Raw genomic sequence first — 20,336 nt, forward strand, 5'->3', positions numbered from 1 at the left:
TTGATGTTAATCCTCTGCTCCAGAGCAACACATACACGTTATTTCTTCTACTACTTGGTAAAGAACGAGCCAAGTGGTCTGTGACCAAGGCAAGTGCAAGTCAGAAGATGTCAGAACATGCTTGTGTGTGAAAAGCTATGTGACTTACCACCATGTTGTTATGCCATGGGCATTCCAGTAATTAGGTTATCACACCTTGTGAAGAAACTCTTATAACAGAAACAAAGAAAAAATTTTTTTTTTCAATATTTGTTTTTTTTTTTGTTTATATAGCAAAAAAAAAAAAATATCAGTGGTGAATAAATACCACCAAACAAAAGCTCTATCTGTATCCAAAAAAAAATTGACCTAGGCAGGTAGGCGGTGACAGTTGAAGTGGGTAAGGTCCTGAAATTGCTAATATAAGTATATATATAATGCATGCAACATTTTTGTGTATTGACATGAAGTATGTCTATGCATATATCTATGTAAATGAATACTGATGCACAAAATTTCATGTATTATGCATTTTTGTGAGTTTTGTGAAAATAATTTACTAGGAAAATGTAAAATGAGTGTTGAGTAAAAAATGGTTTGTTTATCTGGTTTCAAAATTGAAGAAGCACTCCACTAGCAATGCATTTAAAAAATCCCTACATGATGGCTGAGTATGTTATTTGCCCAGCCCCTAACAAGGCCCCACTGCTGGTAACAGAATCAAACAAAGCAAAATTAGATTTTTTATTTCTCAAAAGACTCAATGCAGGCACAAATTGCTTATTTAGAGTTGCACATATTTCACACTAAATGTTATAATTTTGTAAAATCCATTATATCTGTAGGTGGAAAAATCCATGTTATCAAATGCAAACACAAGACTAGAAAAGAACCACATCCATGTGCCATATATACATAAAAAACAAAGTGTGTACTCACGGACTGTCAGCATGTGATATATTTGGCAGACAACCTGCACATACAAATACACAGACATTATTAACGTAAACTTAATAATGTCTGTGTATTTTTATAGGCAGACTGTTAAAAAAACTACAGCCTTTCTGAATACACTGACCTGAATTTAAAGTTTATGTCAGGGCAAAATAAAACAAAATAGTACATTTCTACAGTATATGCACATTTGGCCATGTTTTAGCTGCAAGTATAGAAAAATACTTGTTGATCTGCCAGAAACCTAGTGAGCTTCTAACATCCTGTAATGAACTGACATCATCTACTAGACTGAAATCCCAGGCAATGATGTCAGCCTAGCCCAGTTCTGCAGAGACATGTCCTTCTCACCATGTCCATTAGTGCCGGTTAACATATATGCAGATTAGATGCAGTTTGAATGACATGTGAAATAACATTGCTTCCTTTGGTGCCTGTTCACATATGTCCAGTTCACTGGCAGTGCGGATTCAAATTTGAAATAGAGTCATGTTGGATTTCTGAGCAGTGGTGCCTGGTTCAGGTGCGGATTACAGGCTATTGACTTCTAAACCGAATATGTTTGAGCAGGATAAAATCCTGACCTCATCCTATCCTGAACCTGATGTAAACCTGACATGAACAGCTGAACAACTACTGTGTCAATTAGCAGTGAAACCTGAGCTTCAATCCGCGTTGCACATGTGTGAATCAGCTCTTATCCCTCATGCACACTTGATGTTTTTACAGCTGCTGTTTTTGGCGTCTGACATTATTTTTTAGTCAATAAACTCCCCAGCATGTTATCCTATGTGTCCATACACACATATGCTGTAATCAATGAGGTTTTTTTAGCTGTAAAAACACTCTAACGCTGAAAATGCGGCAAAACTCAGTAAAATGCCACAAATCGCCGTTTTTAGATTTTTGTTAACCAAAAAAAAAATTTGGGGGGGTTAAAAAAAAACTCTAAAAAATGCAGGAAAATGCCACTAATCGCGGCTAAACACTAATGCAAAGCCACTAAAAAAAGCTGAAAAACTCACATTTTTAACGTGACTTACAGCTAACGTTACCAGCGTTATCAAAACGTCCAGTGTGCATGAGGGCTTACAATAAGGAAAGGTGTTCTGTAGTACAGCAGGAGACTCAGACAAGACTGAGAACACTTCTTGAAATTTCAGGAAGCTAGGGTTTTATTGGATTTTTAGCAGACCAACAGGAATTTTCTATACTATACTATAAATGGCAAAACATGGGGAAATGCTCATGCATTCCTGGGATGTATTGTATTTATGTTTTATTTTGGTCAGACATAAAATTTAAAACTATTGTAAAGTCATACTTTTTTTTTAATTAAAATAGCAAACATGTTATACTTGTCTGTTCTGTGCATTGGTATTGCACAGAGTGGTCCCGAAACCTCCTGGACCCCCAATGGCTCCTGCTGTCACCACTGAGTCCTGTGAGGAGAGAGGAGAGACAGCAGTGATGCTGTTTTCGGGCACAGCACTGGATTGAGATAGGACTCAGGTAAGTATTTAGAGGGGAATATATAGGAGGGACCAGGTTATTTTATCATGTGCTTGCATGGTGCCAAGTGGGTATTTACCCTATACCTTGTTTTTGCTTTTATAGTCCTTCATGGAGTAAACAAGTTAGTAAATGATAAGCTTGATGGAGTTCATTTGACATTCACTGAGGCCATTGAGACCTGTGCTGGTGTGTTGCATTAATGCAGGTGTGTTTATGCATATTGTTTGATACAGTAATGTACGCTACATTAAAGGCAGATGAATGGGCAAATGAATGGGCTGGAAACACATGCAAACATCCAAAAGAGAATAAACATAATTTCTGGCAATGCAGCACATCAAAACACATGGTAGTGCTTTACTGTGTGCTGTGCTGCACCTATGTCCATTGGGGTGCCATTCGAAAATTGATAGCATTTCAATGTGTTAAAACATGTAGTATACATGCTATACTATGCATTTTGGAAATACTCATGTTACTACAACGCACAGCAGTGGAACAGTGTGTTCTACCGTTATTATTTCACAGATAGTGCAAGTGCTTGTCTGATTACAAGCTGAATGGATTGGTCAGGTAAGCACTTTTATTACAAAGGATCCAAAGATCCAAAGGAGATTGCATATATTTTACAAACTGATTATAATGTGTCTGCTTTAGAGTTCACTAAAAATAAACTTTAGAATCACTTAATAGTACAACTTTTTCATGTTTAACCACTTCCATGCTGCCCTATAGCAGAAATACTGCCACATGGGTGTTCAAAATCACGTATATATATATATGATTTTGTAATCGTGCCGCCATTCTCTGCCTTGGCTGTCAATCAGCAAGTCCCAGCAGGTGATTCCCCGTCGGCATCCAGCAATCTCCGAGTATTACCAACGGGGGAGAGACTTGTGTATAAACAACACAGATCTCTCCCCTGTCAACTCCTGCACACTTCTTTGTATGGCTTTGTATAGCAGAGCCATACAAAGTGGTATGCTTACAGTGTAAAACACACACACGGCACATAGTAAAACAGCACACAGTTAACCCTTTGATCGCCACAGATGTTAACCCCTTCCTGCCCAGTGCCATTAATACAGTGCCAGTACTTTTTATTAGCACTGAACACTGCTACTGGGGATGCCAGTGACATCAAGTCAGTTCCTCCCAGTGTCAAAATGCCCGCCGAAGTCGCTGATCGCCGCCATTACTAAGAAATAAAATCCATTACATATACCGCCATTTGTAAACGCTATAACTTTCATTTTCAAGCAATTAATTTTTCTTTTAGCAAAAACATGTAGCAGAATAGTAGTTTTTATTTCCCCTGCTTTTGTCCCCTCTTCTGAGGGGCATGTTTGTACTATGGGTCCTATAAAGAATATAGGACTATTTTATGTCAATAAATGGTTGTATTATTTTACCGTGTGGTCTCTTTCGGTGCTCAAAAAACCCAACATTTGTGCCGTACCCATTGGTCCGGCTTTTTTTTCCTATTTAGCAGTATATATTTTGGGCTAAATTTATGATGAAATTTGATTTTTCCTTTTTTTTTATTTGACATGTTTAATAGCAAAAAGTCAAAAATCTTTTTTTTTATATTGCAAAAAATTAGAAACTCAGAGGCAATAAAACACCACTGAAAGAAAGCTCTATTTGTGGAAAAAAAATGACGTAAATTTAATTTGGGTGCAGCATTGCATGATCACGCAATTGTCAGTCAAAGTAACGCAATGCCGTATCGCAAAAAATTACCTGGTCAGGAAGGGGGGTAAATCCTCTGGAGGGCAAGAGGTTAACCTCTTGTTCACATTTTATTTATTTACAACACATGATTTATTTATTAAAGGAACAAAGGCTGTTCACTTGCAGTCTGAATTTTGACTTTTAGAAAGTGAATTGTCAACTATGTTAGTAAATGAGGTGAAGCTGTGTTGACTTCAGTCATACAACCATGTGCAAGCAAAAATCCTATTTTTGTTTCAACTCCTTGAATGTGATTGGTTATTCTTTGCAAAGTGGATTTTACCACTTTCACTCAGCTAAAGGGTGCTACCAGGGGCGAACTGACAACTCATGGGGCCCTCGGGCAATAGGGGATCATGGGGCCCCTGTGTCCTTGCCCAAACTCAAAAAAGCCTATGAAAAAGGTACCAGGGGCATCTCATGGGGCTCCCTACTGACCCCGGGCCCTCGGGCAGTGCCCGAGTTTCCAAATGGTCAGTCCGCCCCTGGGTGCTACACACAGTAAGCTATTTCTTTCAGTTTGTTCTGTTAGTTCTTGTAACAAATGCACACTTCTGGAAAATTGGAATTGCAATTCAGTGCATTTAAAAATAATGTACTTAGGGAAAAAGTGTAATCCCATAGAGTATAAATGGAAAACAGAAGGTGGAAACACTGCACACTGGAGCCCAGACACTATATAGAAAGGTGAAGAAAGTTTGGAGTGCCAACACGTATTTGACACATTTCTCCCAGCCTATGAGGAGAGAAATGTGTCAGAGATGTGTCGGTGCTATGATTAAGCCCCCGTAAGCAGGTAAAAATATGTCATAGAAGCATAGCCAGGAGTTCAGACCTCTATATATAGTGATTGGGTACTAGTGTGTGGCATTTCCACCTTCTGTCTTCGGATTTATTTTAGCTAGCCTGGATGAGCTTGTTTGAAGGGCAGCACCCTAGTTTTTTGGACTACATGGAGTAGTTTTGAAGTGTTTTGAGTGGCGCTCCAAGTTTTTGTATATGGGTCCCATAGAGTACAATGTCACAGTGTTAATTGAAAATTTCAGATTGAAAAGATTTTAAAAGTGCACATTGCATATATTTGCATCACTAGATGGATCACCAGCTGGGAAGGAGGTCCTGAGACCATTCAATAAAGCTTTAGTTAGACAGCATCATTAATTTTATATTATCGGCCATTTTGGGCTAGGTAAAAAACTATGGGATTGATTTACTAAAACTGGAGAGTGGAAGAGTGCATAATCTAGTGCAGATCTGCACAGAAACCAATCAAATTCTATTTTTTTGCCAAGGTTTAATTGAACAAGCTGACGTTAGAAGCTGATTGGCTACTATGCACAGCTGCACTAGATTTTGCACTCTGCAGTTTTAATAAATCAGCCTATGTGTTGGGAATAGTTAGGATTTTAATTTGCATTCAAAACGCCAGACGTGCTCATATATTCTAATAAATCTACAGGGTTACCAGACTGGTCAAAACAGACATTCAACAGGCTTAGCTGCACACGTGTCCATTCAAGATAACACGTAGAACAGTAAACGTTGTATCTAGAAGTATGGCTCAGGCACCAAATTTGGCAGTGTATTACTAAATCCATAAAACACAGGTCTACTTACACTTACATGGCAGCCTTTAGCTTTATTGATCCTTAAAAGTACATTATTACACCCATCACGCATACTACTTTTCTCACACATTCACAAACTCCATGTTCATATATATATATATATATATATATATATATATATATATATTTATTACAGATAAAATTATTTTCATGATTTTCTTAAGTTCAGTATACTCATTTCCCTAGAATGATACAGGGTTAAATTACGCAATTTTATGTGTATCTTGAAACCAAAGAACAGAAATGAAAGTTTAGCCACCAACTTTCTTCTTTCTAACATGAATCAGAGTCAGCAGGGTTTCATCTTTCATGCAGTCAAAATGTTCCCTTTGGAGTTATATGTCAGGAAATCTCATTCTTTAGCTGTAGCAGAAACTATTTTCAAAATACTCTCAAAATACTGGTTGTAGTTTAAATATGGTAGTTTCAACATAAATATATGTTTGTTTATGTACAAAATATCACCTTGGAGGCTTCACCATCTCCAACCAGTTCCCTCACGCTGGAAGTACACGCTTCATCTTAAATCATTTATCTTTTTGAGATATTACTGTATTTTTATAAATATTAAAGAGATGATGCCAAAACATGTTTCCAGTATTTTGTTAAACAGTAACTTTCATATGTATGGTTGACTATCTTTACATTGAAAAAATATATATTTTTTTTAGAATTCTATGCATTAAAATAAATGGCACAGTGCTCATTTAAAGTACAGTCAGTGTTAGGCCCTGTTGTTCCTTATATTCTGATTCCTGCTTTCCATGGTGGAAAATCGTGCAATACTTTCAATAGGTACTGTACTTTTTTCGTCAGTCTTCTGATGGTTGTTCAAAGAGGAAGATCTTTTGGGGCTGTTTCTAAGAAAAATTTATATCTTCAAGCAAAAAGTCAGTTCTGTGAAGATGGATCTAATACAGCTATGAAATCCAAAGAATAAAATCAGAATGCTCCAATGTAAGCACTTTGACATTAATTAAAAGACCGTCATGGAAATACAGTAGAAAAAGAGCTTCAAGAAGTCAAGCCAGAATGTGAGGTAAGTCTATTAAATTACTATTGAAGAACATACTACATTCAGTCTGAGACTGAAAATCTAGAACATGAGTAATAGGCATGGTCAAAAAATTGACCTGAGTCTATCCAAACTTTCTGCTAACACCTTAACAAGCAGTTTTGGGGCTTAATCACAGTGCTTAGTAGAGTCCACAGTAAACCCTAAGTTTGTGGTTTGCTAGTATTGCTCTTATAGACAACAAGGGTAACCAGAAAAGGAATTATACAGATCGGTGCAAATATTAATGCCAGCAACACATTCTCTGGAGGATCCATGAATTCTTTAGGCAGAACACAACCGCTGAAAAACTTTTGATGAGCATTTAGAATTGCGGAATGTGCCAATTCATTAGGGTATGCAAGAGAAAGGATATCAGCACTGTTTTCCAGGCATATTTGTAAGTCATTGTAGAATCTATTGTAAAAAAAAGAAGAAAAAAAATAATATTACTTAAAGCAGCAACACATGGCAGGACCATTAAACTGATGCAGACTGGTGGTACAACTGGGTCTTGTCCCACTGAAAAGCAACAGTTTTGCATACTCTGCATACAGTATATTAAGACGTAACTACATTGGAAGACTAACTCAGTGTTTAGTTTCACATAGAATCATCAGATTCTTACAGATTTCTTTATCAACTAAACTCATCCTCCATCAGTTATTGTGATTCACGGACCTTAAGAAATATAAATATATTTAACTGATCTAATATGATCAAAGTTGCCTCTTCTTAGGTCTCTAGTAGATCTCAGTTAAGGATACGTTATTAATTACTAAATTCTAAAAAATAAAATCTGCTCCTGAAAAAGCTGAAAGCTCCCAAGGTTAAACCACATACAAAAATGTTTTAAAAATTAAGCTATTGCAAAAAAAAAGGAAGACAATACTTACCTTAGCTGCCTCACCACTGCTTGTTGGGAAAGCTGGGTGCTGGAAATCCCACAAGAAAGCAGCCCTGGTAAGCTAATTGTTTTTGGGTTTCAAGCCCCAGTTTTCAGAGAGGCAGTAATGAGGCACCATGATATCTTTTTTGCCTTCTGCTGGCATCAGAATCCAAGATGAAAGTAAGTTTTTTTTTTTTAATATATACAGTGGCTTTATTTTCATAATGCTGATGTGGGAGATTTGACTTTAGGCGGTAAAGGGATTCCAATATAATGGACCTGCCATTTTAAAGTGTACTTAAGCCACAGTTTTTTCTAGTTCTAAATAAGGTAAGGAATGGATAAGATCCCTGTCTGTGTTTTCCCCTGTGTATATCATTCCTCTTCCAGCGACACAGCAAGAAAAAAAGAGGTCTTCTCTCCAAAGGGTTCCAAGGCCCATACAGTGTGAAGAGCTGTTTGCTTATATTTTTGCTGCAGTGTGCAGTGGGGATGTGCACCTGTCCCTGTGTACTTGTCAAACTTGGATCTTTGGGTGATTCCATACAGCCACTGTGCCTCCATTGATTAACACAGGCTGCCTGATCACAGCTCCATGCTGCTTCAGAAACATAAACAAATGGCACTTCAAACTGCACAGATCTCTGCATCTGTGTAAATGAGTCCGTAGACAATTGTTACCAAAATATTCTTACTCATTGGAAGATTTCTCTTCTATTCCTGTTCTGAAAAATGTTGTATTTCCTTTCGCTTTCTCTACCAGAAACAGTGGTCTCTGGGATTAGTAGTGAGGGTGACTCTTCCCACTCGGCACAGCAAAAACAAATGGATACAGATTCTAACATTTCTTTACTCAATCCAAAATGTAAAAAAAAAGTTGGGCTTTACATATGCTACAATGATTAGCTCATTGTTTCTGAAACAGTACATCTATAACTTAGAGATCTTTAGGACTTCTGGTAATAGGGAAGATGTGTTTGGTACTGGTTTTAATGATGTTCTGTTTATGTAGGTGAATCTCAATTTTAGAAATTATAGTCTCTAACCTTGTCAACAATATCATTGATGTATTTTCACAAAATGAAACTTTAAAGTAAACCTGTTCACCATTGTACACATTAAAAATTATGGACATGGAGGTGGAACATGTTTTTTTACTTGTATTAGCCATTGTATTAGCTTGTAAAAGTCACTTGTATTAGCCACTTGTATTAGCTTGTAAACATTTTTTAATAGGCCCTCTATGTTTAGTTTAATTTGATTGCTAGGGGCTTACTTTTTCCAATATTTGGTATAACCCTAAATTTCCACTGCTGACTAGGAGTACACTTGTGGTCCTAAATTTGATGCTTTTATTAAAAAAAAAAAAAGGGTAGGCAGGCATAAATGCAGACACCTATACTACCTGCTGCAGGTGTGTGCAGGCAATTCTAGCTGTCTGCACTTTATATCTTAAACTACAGACAATTTGGAGTAGAAAAAATGAATCATTTGTTTGCTAATAAGGTATATATGAAATGTGTTTAATTTTCAAGGCTACAAATGAAAAATAGAACATACATTTTATAAACAATTTGCCCATGCTAATTTCAAGACATGTAATTGTAGTCTGCTAGCAACAGAAATGATATACACTATATTGCCAAAAGTATTAGGACACCTGGCTTTACATGTACAGTACATGAATTTTAATGGCATCCCAATCTTAGTCCGTAGGGTTCAATATTGAGTTGGCCCACCCTTTGCAGCTATAACAGCTTCAACTCTTCTGGGAAAGCTGTCCACGAGGTTTAGGAGTGTGTCTATGGGAGTGTTTGACCATTCTTCCAGAAGCGCATTTGTGAGGTCAGGCACTGATGTCAGACAAGAAGGCCTGGCTCGCAGTCTACACTCTAATTCATCCCAAAGGTGTTCTATCGGCTTGAGGTCAGGACTCTGTGCAGGCCAGTCAAGTTCCTCCACCTCATACTCTGTCATCCATCTCTTTATGGACCTCCCTTTCTGCACTGGTGCGCAGTCATGTTGGAGCAGGAAGGGGCCATCCCTAAACTGTTCCCACAAAGTTGGCAGCATGAAATTGTCCAAAATGTCTTGCTATTCTGATGCCTTAAGAGTTCCCTTCACTGGAACTAAGGGGCCAAGCCCAACCCCTGACCCCCCCCCATACCATAATTCCCCCTCCACCAAACTTTACACTTGGCACAATGCAGTCAGGCAAGTATCGTTCTCCTGGCCACCGCCAAACCCAGATACATCCATCGGATTGCCAGACAGAGAAGCATCATTTGTCACTCCAGAGAACATGTCTCCACTGCTCTAGAGTGCAGTGGCCACACACTTTACACCACTGAATTCAGCGCTTTTCATTGTACTTGGTGATGTAAGGCTTGGATGCAGCTGCTCAGCCATGGAAACCCATTCCATGAAGCTCTCTATGCACTGTTGTTGTGCTAATCTGAAGGCCACATGAAGTTTGGAGAGCTATTGACTTTCTTGACAGACTACATGGCAGCATACATTTGGGTATCTTTGTCTTTGCTCTTATCCCATAGGACCCCAGTCCCACAGAGGCCGTGTTCCTTTTTTATCCTCCTCACTCACAGGACACTGTGTTTGAAGTTTCCTTTACCTTTTGGAAGCATCAGTGGCCAGATTTCAAGCAAGAAAAGCTATGCGGATACATGGAGTGTCCTGCAGTATCCAAGAGACTTCCAGTTTCAACAGGACTACTTGAGTTATGACTGTGTCCCCAACTATCAGCAGGGTGGTGTTTGGCACACTTATGCAGAGGATTGATTCCTCGAGAGTAAGCCCTGCCATTGCCATGCATTTGAATTGATCAGATCCCCTGCTATCAGCAGGATGGTGCGTGGCATATGTTGCAAAAGTCTGATGCCTGAAGATCACCATGCCTAGTGAGTGGGCATTGCCATTGATGGACATTTGCATTGACCGAAAGCCCTGCTATCAGCGGGGGCGATTAAGTATGCCCAGTGTCGATACTGCAGCTGCAATCCTGCCTCTGGCATCCAGGTTGCATTAGTGTCTTATAGTTACTGCTATTAGTATGGTTAGATGTGTTTTTCAAGGGAGCATTGGCTGAACTATGTTTGACCAAATGTCCAGCTATCAGCAGTGTGCCCTACATGTGCATCAATCACCCTGTGGAAGAGGTTATACATGAGTATGTTTAGCTTCAGGTCAGCACAGGCACTTGGCCAGACACCATGTGGGCTTTCAAGGGGAAGCTCCAATCTTGTTAAAAAAAAATATACAAAACCAAAATTAAAACATACAGCATGACAATGCTCTCTGGGTGATCAATGGTATATTGCAGCATTTTATCAAAGTTCCATGTAGGCTCCTACTATTTTTGTCCTGAATGGCAGGATTTGTTTCATAAGTCACCTGTTGGAATCACAGTGCTCTGATGTGAGTCAGTATTCCTTTAGCAGCGGTTAACCCTTTAGGGGCTTTTCACACTTAGCAAACAGAACAATTATTACATTGTGTTTTTTGACAGCTTAGGAAACTTCAGCTGCTGCAGTTTGAATTAGGAAGGTAATTTTTTTTAATTACTACATGGGTTGGATAGCATGCTATATTTTTCTTAACAATGTGGAGTTCTCCCTTAGACTTGTGCAGTATCCCTGTTTGCCAGGGATTAGTTTCTTTTACTGTGCCAGGTACTTGTGCAGCTGGCAGTCTATCCCTGCATGCTGTGACTGCTCTATGCAGGTTGGTAGCTGGAGGGGAACAGTGTCTTCCTTATGGGTACCTTTATCTGGATTGTCGTCATTCTGCGGGCCTCTTAAAGCAGTACACTCCTTATCATCTTGCTTTCTTACTGCCAGTTTCTGCCAGGACATGCACTTACTGTTTGAACCAAGGATTGTCACTTCATCCTTGTAGTCGGTCATCACCAAGAAGACAAAGGGCATTTTTTGTCAGGTAAGTTTTAGCTTTCAGGTGTATAGGAAGCCGACTAATGGGCATTTGCTATTAAGACCCTCCAGATCTGCATGCACACTGCTCAAAAAAATTAAAGGAACAATTTTTAATCAGAGTATAGCAGCAAGTCAATTAAACTCCTGGGATATTGATCTGGTCAGTTAAGTAGCAGAGGGAGTTGTTTATCAATTTCAGCTGCTTTGGTGTTAATGAAATTGACAACAGGTGCACTAGATGGGCAACAATGAGACGATCCCCCAAAACAGGAATGGTTTTACAGGTGGAGGCCACTGACCATTTTTTCCCTATTCATCTTTTCTGACTGTTTTTCACTAGTTTTGCATTTGGCTAGGGTCAGTGTCACTACTGGTAGCATGAGTCAATACCTGGACCCTACAGAGGATGCACAGGCAGTCCAACACCTCCAGGATGGCACATCAATATGTGTCATTGCCAGAAGGTTGGCTGTGTCTCCCAGCACAGTCTCAAAAGCATTGAGGAGATTCCAGGAGACAGGCAGTTACTCTGGGAGAGCTGGACAGGGCCGTAGAAGATCATTAACCCATCAGCAAGACCAGTATCTGCTCCTTTGTGCAAGGAGAAACAGGGTGAGCACTGCCAAAGCCCTACAAAATGAACACCAGCAGGCCACTGGTGTGAATGTCTGTGACCAGTTCAATCAGAAACAGACTTCAGGAGGGTGGCCTGAGGGCTCAAAATCCTTTAGTGGGCATTGTGCTCACTGTCCAGCACCATAGAGCTCGACTGGTATTTGCCATTGAACACCAGAATTGGCAGGTTCCGCCACTGGTGTGCTGTGCTTTTCACAGAGCAGGTTCACCCTGAGTACATGTGACAGATGTGAAAGGGTGTGAGGAGCTGTGGAGAATATTATGCTGCCTGTAACATCATTCAGCATGATCCTTTTGGTGGTGGGTCAGCGATAGTCTGGGGAGGCATATCCATGGAGGGACACACAGACCTCTACAGGCCAGGGGTCTGCAACCTTTAAGACATAAAGAGCCACTTGGACCCGTTTCCGAGAGGGAAAAAAAGACTGGGAGCCGCAAAACCATTGCAACATTTAAAACAAATCCGACACTGCATATATTGCGAAAAGCGCTCTGGTCATGAAGGGGGTTTAAGGGCCCAGTAAGCAAAGGGTTAACCAGGGCCACAGTGTATCATCATAATCACAATCATAGCCTTAGGTCAGTGGTGGGCAACCTTTTTTTTCAACTGAGCCAAATCTCGCCAAAACCACGATTGAAATTTATTTTGAGAGAAACATTTTTAAAACTGAAAATACATCCCCCATATAGTAATTCATCCCCCATAGTAATTCATCCCAACATAGTAATTCATCCCCCATATAGCAATTCATCCCCCATATAGTAATTCATCCCCCATATAGTAATTCATCCCCCCTATAGTAATTCATCCCCCATAGTAATTCATCCCCCATATAGTAATTCATCCCCCCATAGTAATTCATCCCCCATATAGCAATTCATCCCCCATATAGTAATTCATCCCCCATATAGTAATTCATCCCCCATATAGTAATTCATCCCCCATAGTAATTCATCCCCCATAGTAATTCATCCCCCATAGAGTAATTCATCCCCCATAGAGTAATTCATCCCCCATAGTAATTCATCCCCCATATAGTAATTCATCCCCCATATAGAAATTCATCCCCCATAGTAATTCATCCCCCATATAGTAATTCATCCCCCATATAGTAATTCATCCCCCATAGTAATTCATCCCCCATATAGTAATTCATCCCCCATATAGTAATTCATCCCCCATATAGTAATACATCCCCCATAGTAATTCATCCCCCATATAGTAATTCATCCCCCATATAGTAATTCATCCCCCCTATAGTATTTCATCCCCCCTATAGTAATTCATCCCCCCTATAGTAATTCATCCCCCATATAGTAATACATCCCCCATATAGTAATACATCCCCCATATAGTAATTCATCCCCCATAGTAATTCATCCCCCATATAGTAATTCATCCCCCATAGTAATTCATCCCCCCTATAGTAATTCATTCCCCCTGTGTCAATTCACTTACCTTTGCTCCGCGCGTTCCTCTAGCTGTGTTCCCGCGCCGTTCTGGTCTTCAGGGCGGACTGTGAGAGGAGAGGAGTTCGTCACGCTGCCCCGCCTACATCCTGACAGCCAATGTTTGGAGGAGGGAGGGGAGCGGGCGCCCGGCACATAGAAGAGCTGCATTAAAAGAGCCGCGGCTTGCCGACCCTATTGCCTGTCACCTGGTGGGCAGTGTGCTCCGGAGCCGCAGGAAAGGTGAAAAAGAGCCGCATGCGGCTCCGGAGCCGCGGGTTGCCGACACCCGGGCTAGACAATGGCACCCTGACTGCCATTAGGTATCAGGATGAAATCCTTGGACCCATTGTCAGACGCTACACTGGTGCAGTGGGTCCTGGGTTCCTCCTGGTGCACAACAATGCCCGGCCTCATGTGGCAAGCTTATGCAGACAGTTCCTGAAGGATGAAGGAATTGATACCATTGATTGGCCCCCACGCTAGCCTGACCTAACTCCCATAGAACACCTTTGGGATGTCATGTTTCTGTCCATCTGATGCCGCCAGGTTGCACCTCAGACTGTCCAGGAGCTCAGTGATGACCTGTTCCAGACCTGGGAGGAAATACTCCAGGACACCATCCGTCATCTCATTAGGAGCATGTTCCGACATTGTCAGGCATGCATACAAGCATGCGGGGGCCATACAAACTACTTAGTACCATTTTGAGTTGCTGCAATGAAATTTCATCAAAATGGACTAGCCTTCTGCATCATTTTTTCACTTTGATTTTCAGGGTGTCTTTGAATTTAGTCCTCTGTAGGTTAATAAATTTTCATTTCCATCAAATGATGGGGCACCCTTACGTTCCTAGCACATTACTCAGTCCATATCAGTATAGATATGGATAACATGATATCCTGCTTTGTTCAGGATATCATGATATCCTGCTTTGTTCAGGAAGCCAGGGAGGAAGATGACAAGGACCAATAGGTTGTTACAAGCAGCCAAGACACTCTAAAGGAGTTTGTTACAACTCTCCCCATGCAAAGATTCTCTACTCTGACAATGTCAAGCTTTTTTGCCTTCCAGAACCAGTCAACTGTCCAATTAACCCTCTTCAAACAATTCATAGTTACATAGTCTGGCAGAAAAAAAGACAAAAGTCCATCCAGTTCAACCACTAAAAAAAAAAAGTTATAATCCTATACCCACAGTTGATCCAGAGGAAGGCAAAAAAAAAAACAGAAAAGCATGATTCAATTTGCTCCTGCAGGGAAAAAAGTTCCTTCCTGATCCTGCAAGAGGCAGATATTCCCTGGATCAACTTTACCTATAAATGTTAGTATCCAGTTATATTCTGTATATCTAAGAAGAATCCAGGCCTTTTTTAAAGCAATCCACTGAGCTTGCCAGAACCAACTCTTGAGGGAGTCTATTCCACATTTTCACAGCTTTCACTGTGGAGAAACCTTTCCGTATTTGGAGATTACATTTATTTTCCTCCAGACGTAAAGAGTGCCCCCTTGTCCTCTGTAATGGCCTCAGGGTGAATAGCTCTACACCGAGTTCCCTATATGAACCACTGATGTATTTATACATGTTGATCATATCCCCCCTTAATCTCCTCTTCTCAATAGAGAATAAATTAGTTCCTCTAATCTTTCCTCATAGCTGAGCTCCTCCATGCCTCTTATCAGTTTGGTTGCCCTTCTCTGTACTTCTCCAGTTCCCCAATGTTCTTTTTGTGAATTGCTGCCCAAAATTGAACTGCATATTCCAGATGAGGTTTTACTAATGATTTGTACAGGGGTAAAATGATATCTCTCTCTCTGGAGTCTATACCTCTTCTACAAGAGAGGATTTTCCTCGCTTTAGAAACTGCAGCTTGGCATTGCATGCCATTATTAAGCTTGTGATCTACCAGAACTTCCAGATCCTTCTCCACCATTGATTCCCAAAATTGTACTCCCCCTAGTATGTATGATGCATGCATATTCTTAGCCCCCAAGTGCATAACCTTACATTTATCAACATATAACCTCATTTGCCACATAGTTGCCCAATTAAACAGTGCATTGAGGTCAGCTTGTAAGTTGAAGACATCCTGTAAGAAAGTTATTCCACTGCACAGTTTGGTATCATCTGCAAACACTGAAATTGTATTTTTAATTCCTTAGAGGAAGATGCCTAAAATGTAAGATCCTGCGGAGTTATCTGCAATGCAGGCATTTTTTAGTACTCCTAAAGGAGTGTATTGCAATTTGGCCCTAGGATACCTAAGCTAGAAGCTTGTCCTCCAAGAGTGGTGCCAAGCTGAACCGAGAAACAGCATAGCAGAGTGGCTTAGTGGTCAGCACTTCTACCTTGGAGCACTGGGCTTCTCAGTTCAGACCCCGATCAGGACACTTCAACCAGCACTGCAAGATGTAAGATTGAGTGCTCACGAGGAAGAGGTTTTCCAGCATAAGGAGTCATCTATTTGATGGATGTGGTCTTCATGAAATTAGTCAGAAGCATGGCATTGCTATTGGGGGATTCTGTGTCCTTTAGGGATATACTAAAGGAAGGTGATTAGGTGTGTCCTTGGAAGCTGCGGCATCTTCTATTGGTAGCTTTATGTGTTGGTCTCGTCCTTAGGAGGTATATGTGTCTACAATTGCAGCCTGTGAACCTGCCTAAACCATTGCCTCTCTTCCAATGCATTTAGTCTGGACTCCTGCTTAAGAGTAAATGTCTGTCTACTGAAAGAAGACTGCAGTTCCAAGAGTCAGTGTCTAATTAACTCCAAAGAAATTGTTTCTGCAGTCCCAGTTTGGAGTCTAGAAAGAACTGAAAAGAGTCCTTTCCAATTCAGATATGACGTTAGGACAAGTACTATTGTTGCTCAGAGGGATTTTTCCAACTGCCCAGAGTTGAGAAAGAGAGAAATGAGTATGCAGATGGATTGCTGCTGGGCAGTAATAGATTATCTGGTAGGGCTCCAAAATGAAACTAGATGGTGTATGACAATTGTAGCTTATGGATAACATGTACAATGATAGGGAGAAATAAATAAGGAAGGTTACACTGATGACATATGAACCATGGTCGCTGAGTACCTACATAGTCATAACAGATACATACATGAATCCAATTCTCTGTAACAAGTGGGTACAGAAAAATGCATGATGCATTGAATTGGTGGAAAAAAACACAAAAGATATATATGTGAAAATAACTATGTGTCTTCTCAAACAAGTATGTAATGCATAATACAGTAAACAATTTACAATGGGATGAAGGAAAATGTGAAGGAAATAGAAGGGGAGGCAGATGTAGAGGCTCCCCTTTTTTTGGGGAGGGGCATGTGGTTTATATGAGAAGATATTGAAATACTGTATATTCTAAATGGTACTGTAAAATGGTGTGGATTTCCAAATCCTCATTAAGACCCCCGGGTGAAAGTATGTCCAATACATAAATCCAATAAGTCTCCCTATGGCATAAGCATTGGAATCTCTCAGCTCTTGGGATATCAGTGGGCATGGCTTCAATTACCCAGACTTTTAAACCTTTGGTGGATTTTCCATGTTGTTCTAAAAAATGACGGGAGACACTGTTTGTCAATGCTATCTTCAATAAGGCGGTGGTGTTCCCCAAAACGTTTACGTAGAGTACGGATAGTTCTACCCACATAATAGAGACCGCAAGGACATGCCAAACAATATACCACAAACTCTGAGGAACATGTATGAAAGGCAGGAATCTTGTATGTTTTACCTTTAATATTAAAATCTTTTTGACCATGATGGACAAATGGACAGGTCAGACAGAGTGGTTTGTTGCATTGGTATATGCCAGAGATGGAAAATAGCTGGAGGGGGGCATTGTCAGGCTTGATAGATTTTAATTTGCTGGGTGCTAGTTTGCTATTAATATTGCAGACTTTTCGGTAAGAAAACTTAGGTTTGATGGGTATGCTGTCACGCAGATGTGGTCTTGTGATAAAATAGACCAATGCTTTCGCACTATCATTTCCATATGTGTGTGTCAGTTATGGAATTGAGTAGTGAATCTGATGGTGGGGTTGTTTTCAACAGGACGAGGATGGATGGTGGTGAGTCCTGTGTTATAGAGTGTTTGTGCTTCATCAATGAGGGTAATTGGGTAACCTTTCTTAAGAAATTTATCCTTAAGAGTGGTGCTTTGTGATAGGTAGTTCTGGAGTTTGGTTCAGTTATGTCTTAGTCTTCAAAATTGGCTTTTTTGGAATATTGTTCAGCCACCTTGGGTGGTGATAGCTTTTGTAGTGTAAGAAAGAGTTACCGGCAGTTGGTTTAGTGTAATTTTGGGCAATTTGATGATCTTACACATAAGTAAGTCTAAGGACATTAGGGTGTTTTGGTCTATCACAGAAGTGAAAGTAAGACCCATATTAATGTTACAATGGGACACAAAATGTTGAACACTTTTGACATGCCATCACAAACGATGATGATGTCATCGATGTACCTCCCATATTACACAATGTGTGATGAGTGTGGATTATTATTCCAAATGTATAATGACACCCAATGCCCCATGGTGAGGTTGGCATGTGAAGGAGTAAAATTGGTCCCATGGCTGTGCCTTGAATTTGGAGATGGTAGTCACCATCAAACTGTGAGTTAAACAAAATTGGGTGGTATCTATTATGAACTGGGCTTGCTTGGGATTGATGGTGGAATCTTCAGACAAAAAGGATTGTAAAGCTCTAATACCAACATCACGTGGTATCGAGGTATATAAAGATTGTATGTCTAGGGAGACCCAAAGGTAGGTCTTTTCCCAGGGATACAGAGTGATTTTCTCTAGTAGGTGTATGCCATCTTTGATGTATGATTGTAAATTTTGTGCCATGGGTTGTAGGAAGATGTCTATATAGCATGAGAACCCACTAGTGACACTGTTCATGGCTGCCACTATGGGTCTGCCAGGAGGATGCGTGGTATTCTTATGTATCTTAGGTAAAGAATAAAAGTAGCGTAGAGTAGAATGTGTATAGTAGAGTGTGATAGTAGTATTTGATGATGAAGGAGGCTTACTTTTGGGAAATGACTTTGTTGAGACATGCCTGACTGACTAAAGTTTTTACCTCTTTTGGAAGGTGGCCAATGGGTCACTTCTTAGTTTGGTGTAAGTATGTGTATCAGATAGAAGTCGTGTGGCTTCTGTAATGTAGTCGATTCTGTTAAGGATGTTAAGGATCTACTGCGGGGGACATTTTTTTCTTTTTTTCATTTAATAAAGGACTTCTCAAAGACCATGTCATTTTTCATACTACACTTTTTTTTTTGTGAATAAGTAGCGTTACCATGTACCCCATACTCATTTACATTAGGGAGGAGCCAGGATTTGGGGGCCCACTTGTTAAAGGGGGCTTCCAGATTCTGATAAGCTCCCTGTCCGCAGACGCCCACAACCACCGGCCAGGGTTGTGGGGAAGAGGCCCTTGTCCCCATCAACATGCAAAAAGTCAACAATATTGTTTTTTTTTTCAAAATTGTCGGGTTTTTTTTGTTTATAGCGAAAAAAAAATAAAAAAGCACCAAAAGAAATCTCTAATTGTGGGAAAAGGACATAAATTTATGTACTGCACTGCATGACCACGCAATTGTCAGTTAAAGTAACAGCGCAGTATTGCAAAAAATGGCCTGGTTAGAAAGGGTGGTAAATCCTCTGGAGGGCAAGTGGTAAAAGTAGGGGCCTGGAGCTGCAGCTCCAATAGCCCATATGTCAATACGGTTCTGGTTAAAGTTCTGCGTTGGTTACTTTTTAACATATTTATAGATGATATAGGGTCTCGGATTAAAAAAACTATTTCAGTGTTTGCATGTATGTGTAAAGCACTACATTTTGAATGGTTTTATTAGGAACCTGCAAAATGATGTTTAATGAATGAAGATGAAAAAAATGAAGATTATAAATTACAAATGCCAAGGAAAACATAAATGCATTTTTGATAATGTGGATAATATTGATCTACATGGGGATTATGGGTGCATTTTTGTGGATACACATGCAAAGGATCATATTTGATCTATTTTTGAAAAGATTGGGTATAGTTATTTTTCTACATGGGGATTATGCGTGGATGATTGTAGATACACATGCCAAGGAACATATTTGACCTGCTTCTCCTAAGAATATGGGTATAGTTATTTTTCTATATGGGGATTATTGGTGGAAGAATATCATGGTTAAACATGCCTAGGAACATATCTGACCCCTTTCTGATAAGAAAATGAGAATAGCTATTTTTCTGCATTGGGATTATGGGTAGAATATTGTTTTATAACATGCTTAGGAACACATTTGACCCCTTTCTCATAAAAATATGAGAATAGATATTTTTGACGACACCTTGTGGGAGGGCAAAGCGTGTTGTCACAACTTCTGGTTCAGACCCTGTACTTGTGACATCACTTCTGGTGTGGCGTTTTACGGCCATCTTTAGTGTGGGCAAAGAGGTCTGATTTTACAATTTTGCCAGTTCTTCATTGCCAAAGCTGAGCAATTGTGTCTGCCTAGCTGGAATTGTCAGAGGA

General features: G+C 40.0%; 1 protein-coding gene across 1 annotated transcript in view; it reads right to left on the reverse strand.

The window, feature by feature from the left end:
- Positions 1-709: 709 nt before the first annotated feature.
- Positions 710-20,336, reverse strand: part of RAMP2 (receptor activity modifying protein 2) — a 404,185-nt gene continuing 384,558 nt past the window's right edge. The window contains exon 4 of the mRNA XM_089681294.1: positions 710-7,281. Coding sequence (XP_089537420.1) covers positions 7,029-7,281 — 253 coding nt within the window. The 3' untranslated portion in view covers positions 710-7,028. The remainder of the gene's footprint in view (positions 7,282-20,336) is intronic.

Source organism: Staurois parvus, unplaced genomic scaffold (assembly GCF_062004578.1).
Source record: "Staurois parvus isolate SC_StPar_1 unplaced genomic scaffold, SC_StPar_1.0 ptg000263l, whole genome shotgun sequence".
NCBI classification, from domain to species: domain Eukaryota; kingdom Metazoa; phylum Chordata; class Amphibia; order Anura; family Ranidae; genus Staurois; species Staurois parvus.